The 8,752-nt window shown below is 38.2% G+C and overlaps 1 protein-coding gene across 1 annotated transcript; it reads right to left on the reverse strand.

Annotated features, from left to right (window-relative positions):
• Positions 1-1,429: 1,429 nt before the first annotated feature.
• On the reverse strand, positions 1,430-1,661 carry LOC309821565 (NADH dehydrogenase [ubiquinone] 1 subunit C1, mitochondrial-like; the record flags this gene model as incomplete). The annotated part of the gene is made up of 1 exon (XM_082652966.1): positions 1,430-1,661. One exon carries the CDS (start codon positions 1,659-1,661, stop codon positions 1,431-1,433), a length of 231 nt encoding a protein of 76 aa, XP_082509092.1. The 3' UTR covers position 1,430.
• Positions 1,662-8,752: the final 7,091 nt, after the last annotated feature.

Raw genomic sequence — 8,752 nt, forward strand, 5'->3', positions numbered from 1 at the left:
ATGGAGGATGTGGAAACTGTAGACAAGTTTGTCGTGAATTTTCTATTAAATGATTAAAAGATTCCCTAAAGGTAAATGTGAGGGCATATATTTGCTCCAATCATCTGTCAGAGCAAAATTTATGCTACACATATCTTTGAACGTGCCACTCTGTATTTGAAGAATACCATCCGCTGGAAACAAGCACAAAGAGAATAGCATGGAATAGACTTCCTGGTGATGTCCACAGGCAGGTCTGGGAGCCCATAAGCATCTTAAATCAAAAGAGCCACCACTGAGATTCAGCTGCAACTCACACGTGCGTCATTTAAACACGCTTAGATTGAGTGGCTTATCTGGCCCCAAATAAGTCACTGAAATAATTGGAAGCAGAAAGAGCTTTTGTACACTGTCCTTCTTTCTTTGATCGCTGGACTCATCTCTTCAATGAACAGGTTTCACCCAACAAAATGATACGTGGTTTGGAACTACTGTGGAATAAGCTCAGATTGGTGAACCAACAGCCCTGTTGGTTCCGAAAATAAAATTGTGCAGGCACTGAATAAGTATCACAGGAAAACATTACCAAGTCTTATTAGGAATACCGTTGGAAGTAGCTGTGATGGGAGGGTGGGGCCCAGTTCCTTTAAGAGGAAGGTTGGGACTATTGAGTTCGCTCTCAGCTCCTCTCATTAAAAGGGACTTAAATGAAGACTCCTGACTGTGAAGGGGAGGCCAGCCAGGCTGGGTGAAGGAGGAGGCTTCTGCTAACAAGCATGGTATGGGGCCTTACACAGAAAATCAGCACAATTGACATCTTTTGTTGTTTCTATGCGGACTGATGTGTGGGAGAGAAGGCCCTGTTGGGTTAGTTAGGGATATCCTTTTTGAGGGAGCCCTGGAAAAGGAGCCAGATGGTGAAATAAAGACTAGCTGAGATCAATGTGACAGGGGCTTCGCAGCACCTTTAGTTATGGCTCTGTTATACTGGGAAAAAACAGTTGTTCCCCTTCTAGTTACATGCTTTGCTTCTGTGGTGTGAGTGTCTTGAATGTGCCTCTATAAATGCAAGATGCCAAGACCAATATAGAGTGTTGTTTTAAACTGTACACACAAAGGCTCCTCGGTTAGACCTCTTCCCATGGTGTAAGTATTTTGATGGTTGCCATTTTGCACTCTGCCCATGGGGTAGAGCCAGGTAACCGTAAATCCCAGCTGGGCTGATCAGCAAAGACTCACTCTAACCCACTTCGGTCAAGCAGCTCATGTTCTTTTAAGCACTTCTTCTTCTTTTTTTAATACAGAAGTATTTTTTAATTTAATTATGTGAAACACAAAATGCTGACTTGACATATATTCACATGTAACTCTTTCTCTCACGTTTACAGCTCAACAGATTGGTGAATCCAGAGGAACTGCTATAAACACTACTGTATCGGTATTTCAAAAGTTTATTCCAACCCATTTCTTCTTTTATACTCTAAAACATCTTCATTATGCTGTTGGATGAGATAGATCCACAAGAAGACGGAGGTGCCCAAGGTCAGTCCAACCTTCAGCCAGTCAGGTCTGCCAAGTGGCGATTCCCGAATGTAGAACTTTGACCGCGCTGAAAAGCTGCTGGGGAGCCTGGCCGAGGCCACCAGCTTGGACAAAGGGCGCAACAAGGCGGACGGCACCATCTTGCCGGGCTAGGCTCCGCCTCCTCCAGCCCCGCCGCTCCCGGGGGTCGGTGTCCAGCCGAGCGCACCCTGGCGGGCGGAGGTGCGGAACTGCGGGCGCTAACCCCCTCTTTGAAGCACTTCTGACACGCTCAGCACCCTTATGTCCTCAGCGCTTGTGAGTATTTGGGCTTTCCCAGCAAGGAGGATGACCTGGTCCCTACAGTTTATACCCTACTGCTTGGCCTTCAGACAGTGTGCTCACCGTAAATGAATCCAAGGAAAAGATCGGATTCAAGATCAGATTCAAAGTTAAGTGGAATTTGATTTGATAAGGAAATATATTTACCTCTTAAATGTTAGATTCATATGCATTAGAGCAAATTAATATTAACTTTAATATTACTAATATTAATAATAATGTTCAACACTACCATGTTTAATGCCATGGTGGTAATGTAGTTACTGAGGCTTTGCTGAAACATGACAACTGCTAATAACTGCTGCTTTTTGAATGCCTACTATGTGCCAGGGGATTTATGTACATTATTAGTCTTCCAAAAACTCTGTCAGATGTGTAAACCTTGTAATTAAGATATAGGGACTCTGGCAAAAAAAAAAAAAAAAAGGAAAAAAAAAGCCCAAGTAAATTGCTTAAGATTGCCCAAGTAGTAAGTGGGAGAGATGGGCTCAAACTTAGGTCTGTCTGACTCCAAATCCCATGAGTTTCCACAACAATGTGTTATCATTTTAGTGTTTTTCTCTAAGAAGAAGGAAAATTATTTTAATATATTTGGAAACAATATTATCTTTTTATTTTAAGATTTTGCAAGGCAGAATAGGAACATAATCTATCATAAAAGTACGTTTGGTATCGCAAACTCCAGGAAAATAATGGACGCCTTTCTAAAGGATGCAGCAATTCTCCCCCACTGATTTCGCATAGCATTCATCTATAGAATTTAACTTTTTCTAGATTCCTGGAGGAAAAATCCCTCCTTACATGATAAAATTAAAGGCATATTCATAACCAAAAATTCCTCTAAGCAGAATTGAATTTTAAAACTTCCAGCAAAAAGAGACTGACGTCTCAGCAGAAGGTAAATAAAGATACTTTCTGCATCTTCTACATTAATTGACACTCATTTTAAAATATACTGATTAGTTGATGGACAGTGAACTAAGGAAGTTTCACCTTCTAGTAAATTATGTGAAGTAGTGGCACCTACAGACAATGTATGATATTGCAGTCTAGCATCATTAGAAAGAAATTCTAAAGACTTTAATATAGGAAGAACCTGTTTTGTCAGGTTTTAATTTGTATTTATTTATTTTAAAATTTATTTATTTTTTACTTTTTTAAATTTTTGGCTGCGTTGGGTCTTTGTTGCTGTGTGTGGGCTTTCTCTGTTTGCAGCGAGGGGGGCTACTCTTCGTTGTGGTGCGCAGGCTTCTCATTGCAGTGGCTTCTCTTGTGGCGGAGCACGGGCTCTAGGCACGCAGGCTTCAGTAGTTGTGGCATGCGGGCTCAGTAGTTGTGGCACGCGAGCTCTAGAGCACAGGCTCAGTAGTTGCGGCAGACAGGCTTACTTACTCTGTGGCATGTGCAATCTTCCTGGGCCAGGGCTTGAACCTGTGTCCCCTGCACTGGCAGGCGGATTCTTAACCACTGCGCCACCAGGGAAGCCCCTGTTTTGTCAGGTTTTTAAAATTACAGAATGCATCTTCCTGGAAAAATACACTATGTCTGGAGTATAAGTAGTTACAGAATATGCACGGCACATCTTTCTGACATCTCAATTTTATTCGACATTTATATACGAAAATAAATGTTTATTGTGACTTAGATGGCACAATTAGCCTGATTTTTTTTTTTTTATCTATGATGGAAATCTTCCAAAAGTGTCTCTGTTTCAAACGCATTCATTTTCGTCTTGCTATTAGAGGTTCTTCAGTGGAAAACTTTTAGAAATATTGGATCTAGCTCATTCCCTTTGTTTGAAAGATGAGAAAAGTCATGTGCCAGCTTGTGTCTAGGCTCAGAGAAAAGTTCAGGGAAGACAGACTTACAGACTCTTATTCTTCATTCTTTCCATCTGAATTTACCACAGGGTCCCCGTTTGTATGGTAGATACTCAATCCAAATAGGAAAAAAAATGTTCACTTTGGGGAATCACAAACACGTGGTCAAAAGAATTTGGGGAATGTGAGAAGTTCTATAACCTCGGAATCACTGAAAATTGGTAGCAATGCTACAATAAAAATCTCCCATGGGAGAAATTCTGCAGGTTCTCAAAGGACTATGAGTGACGTCGAGCAATTCCAACAGCAAGCACGTCTTCTTGCTCATCATCAGTCTCTTTTTGCTGGAAGTTTTAAAATTCAATTCTGCTTAGAGGAATTTTTGGTTATGAATATGCCTTTAATTTTGTCATGTAAGACAGCAATTAAATCACCAGCATTAGCTTTATAGCACAGTTAACATTCTGAAACACATCTATTCCATATAATGAAAGATACTCAAATTTAGGCCAAATTTTTAAGTTCAAAGAATAGCTTTAAAATAAGACTGCCAATGAGTGTTTATTGTTTGATGTGCAGCTAGTTAGATATCCAGATTTTGGGGGTCATACATGTCTTTGTGTTCTACTTTGCTTTATCAGAAAGCAAAAGGACTTAGATGTGGCCTAACAGTAGACAGATAACTTCAAAATTTCCAAATGATTCTTCAAAATGAAATAATAGACTGAGGTTGGCAAAAATAAGAACTGAAAATATGTAAGGATCATTACTGCAGCAGATAGCCCAGCCAGGCTCAAATGGGTGCAAATTAGCTGTTACCATGTTGCTGAAGAGGCACGCATTTGGCTTTTAGTCAAAGCGACGTGGTCAACATGGAAACATTATTGTTGCACGTAACTAGTGTCTCAGATGTAGGGAGCCTCCAGGGTTTGTTAATTCAGCAACTTAAGAAAGCCGTTAAATACCCAGAATTATGCTTTTTCTTCTATCAGCCTTGCCATCTGGGATAGCCCCTTTCATGCTCGCAAAATGATTCTATCTGCAAACTTTACATCCTCACACATCAATGTCCAGAGGAAAAACAAACTCAAGAGCCCTCTCTCACATGTCTTTCTTAAGAGCTTAGACTCTTTCTCCAGGAGTTATTCCAGCAGATTTCCACTCATGCCTTATTAGATTGGGATCAGGTATCTCTTTCCAGCTCAATCTCCAAATGGAAAGGGAAATTGAACTACTGTGTTATGATTGGTTGAAGGCAATCAGGATTCTTGGGGCTGTGACTGGGGCAGGACTAATCTTTCCTGAGCCCTAATACCTGCATCAAATATGGGTTCTACAGAAGGAAAAAGGGCTCTTGGCAAAAAACCAAGTGTCTCCTACACGGCACATCATAAAGCAACAGAAATTAACATCCCCAAGGATCGATGGGGAGAAACTTTTAGCATGGAAGGTACCTTGATATAAAATAGAATGTATAGGGACTTCCCTGGTGGCGCAGTGGTTAAGAATCTGCCTGCCAATGCAGGAGACATGGGTTTGAGCCCTGGTCCGGGAATATCCCATATGCCGTGGAGCAACTAAGCCCGTGTGCCACAGCTACTGAGCCTGTGCTCTAGAGCCTGTGAGCCACAACTACTGAGCCCACATGCTGCAACTACTGAAGCCCCTGCACCTAGAGCCCGAGCTCTGCGACAGGAGAAGCCACCACAATGAGAAGCCCACACACTGTAACGAAGAGTAGTAGCAGTGGCAACTAGAGAAAGCCCGTGCACAGCAACGAAGACCCAACACAGTCAAAAAATAAATTAATAAATTAATTAATTAAAAAAATAGAATGTATAAGTGAAAGATATGCTTAGAGGACTTAAAGAAAGGAAAACACATTAGGTCAGTGTTTCCATCTATCCCTTCTGCTATCTGGGAATTTTATCTCTGACTCCTAATCACCAAAGGCAAAGGCAGACTACATCTTAAGGCTACTTTTCTCAGCTAGTATGTATACAAAGTACAAGAAGGATAATGACTTGTCTTGCAAAATACTGGGACAGCAAAAGGGTTTTGGTCCGGCTGCCTCTTTCCCCAGCACAACTCCATGGGTTCTTTGGGCTTACACACACACACAAATTCATAAAGGCTGTTTCTAGCATTGCTGAGTGCCTGATCTTGGGTTGTGGCATCCTGTGGGAGAAGGGGCACAGGAGATGAAAAGGAAGGTGTTTGTTCTCAGGAAGAATTCAATGTAAGGGTCTTGTCAAACAATGTAGATTATGTAGATAATATAATGGAAGTTTATGTTGACAATTTCATTTACAGTGCATATTCTTATCATGTTCTACATTATGGTTACAAAGTAGATTATAGGATTTTTTTCCTCAAACAAGATTGAAAAGTTCAAAGGGATGTTATTTTAATAAATCTCTGAGCCAGAATCACATAACAGTATCATTTGAAGAAGAATTCTTAACCTTCTCTGTGGAAACTTGAAAAACATTAAAGAAAGGCAAGCCTCAAGACTTTCTACTAAAATAACTGGTTATAAACATTTTTTAGCATAAAAGAAAATTGTACTTGGATATCCTATCTAATAGCGATTAATGTCCTAAAATTATATTTAGCTAAACCATATTTAGCTGTACTAAAGAAAGCTCAGGCTCTTTTCAGATCTAATATGATTCCAAGAATTCTAAGATTTTATGTATTACTTAATGTTGTTGTTCTTTTTGTTACTGAGTATTTGAAAACTACACAGCTTCATAAATTTAACAACTATTTATTCAGTAACTCATACACGCCAGGAACTGACTGTTCTGAGTGCTTGGGATACATTTGTGAACAAAAGTAGACAAAAGATTGAAGCCCTTGTGAGCTAATATTCTAGTGAGGAAAAGAGAGACCACGAATGATAAACATAGCAGATTAATAGATATACTATGATAGAAAGTAATAAGTGCAATGGGGGAATACAGAGCAGGGTGAGAAAATCTAGAGCATAAGAGACATTGCCTCTTTTTTTATGTTTTTTTTAAATTAATTTTTATTGGAGTATAGTTGCTTTACAATGTTGCGTTAGCTTCTACTGCACAGCAGACGTTGCCTTTTTAAATGAGGTGGATAGGGTAGACCTCATGGTGAAAGATGTATGTATATCTTATAAAGTATGTGTATATATAATATAATATATATTTACATGAGTACATAAATACAAGCTACGTTAAAATGAAATATTAACTATATGTATGTTTCTACACTGAAAGTCTATTAATATATTTCCCACTAATTTAAAATTTGCGATTAATTCAAACACTACATTGGTTAAAAATTTACCTTTGTGTTTTCCATGAAGAGCTTTTAATAGCATAAAATGACTTCAAAGAATGTTTTTATAATATTTTTTGTTTTTCTTGATTCTAACAGCTTGCTTATTTTAGGAAATTCAGAATATTAAAAAGAAAGAAAACAAAAATCACCCATAATCCCACTGCTCATAGATAAATACTAATATTTTAGAAAGATTCCTCCCTTTCTTCATACCTGTCCTTTTTCCTCTTTCCTCCCTCCCTCTCCCCTTCCTCCTTCACTTCCTTCCTTCCAATCTTCCTTTTATCCACCTAGATAGAATTAAAAATAGTTATATAAATGGATAGGGTTTTTTTTTTTTTTAATTGAGGCTATGCATAGGTCTTCAATCTCTTATCTGAAAACTCTGGAATCAAAATGTGCTTGAGAATTGATTGGGTATAAAAAGGTAATTTTATATAAACTGTACATTACATAATATCCCTAGTGTGGTCTGGGGCAGGACCCTGCAATCAAATACATTAATAGTGAAATGTTTGTTCATAATACATGAGATTAATAAAGACCATAAACAGCCTCATATGAGTTACAGTCATATTTTGCTATTAATTGACTCACAGTTCATCACAAATAGTCTCTTGTTTTTCTGAGCTTATTAGATTTCAGAATTGCAGATAATGAATTGTGAACCTAAGCACATTTTTTTAAATGGTGTCGTTTCTTAAAGTTGTATTTTAGAAAAAAATTAAAAAATTTTTTAAAAAAAGAACTTTTTTAAAAGTTATGTTAACATTCTATCATGTTAAGGTTTTGTAAACAATTTTGATAGTGACAAAATAGCTTACATATTAAAAATGTATTAAATATATTTTAAGCATGTTAGCCACTTGTTCACCATATTTGATGTCTATGTTTTTCTAGTTTATGTTTGCCTATTAATGTTGTTTTTAAAAATATTTACAGATATTACATGTATCAGTAAATACCACATATGATACCTGTGGTGTCATCATACTCATGGCTGCATCTGTAGACCAAATCTGTAGATTCTTTTTTGTTTGTTTCACCTTAGGGTTCACTTTAATGAAGTGAATAGTGTTGCACATTCTATGGGTCTGGACAAAAGTATGATGACATATATCAATCATAATGTCAAAGTATTTTCACTGCTCATAAAAACTTCTGGAATCTGTATTCCTCTCCCCTCTCCCCCCAAACTACTGACAACCACTGATCTTTTTATTGTTTCCACAGCTTTGCCTTTTCCAGAATGGCATATAGAATCTATTTTTCTTTTTTTTTCTCCTTGAAAAGAGAGCTTCAAAGCCTTTATGTCTATAAGACCACTCATGGCCCGCGCATGCGTGGACTGGATGGGCTCCAGGTGGCAAACTCCCCCACTAAATACTGTAGCTTTTCTTCCAATATTGAGCCCTGTCCCACTGGTCCTGCCCAGCAGTCACGTGGAGGACGTGTGTTGGGTATTTGTTGGGTATTTTGTGCCCCTTGTCACAATGAGCCCAGATTCCTGTCAAGTGTGTTGTAAACAGACGAGCCATTTCTTCACGCTCCCTACTCTGAGCACACCCCTATAAGATGTTTTCAGTTATGTCTTTCTTTTAAGATTTTATATTTTCCTTTTTACCCCTCAATCCATCTAGAATAAACTCTTCAGCTACAATGTAACTTCTAAAAAAAACATTTTAAAGATACATTATAGCTATATAGATATTATAGATATATAGTTTATATAGAGAGATATATATAAACATGAGCATTTGCACATGGTATAA

This window comes from Grampus griseus, assembly GCF_964374135.1.
Source record: "Grampus griseus genome assembly, chromosome: 4".
Lineage (NCBI taxonomy): Eukaryota > Metazoa > Chordata > Mammalia > Artiodactyla > Delphinidae > Grampus > Grampus griseus.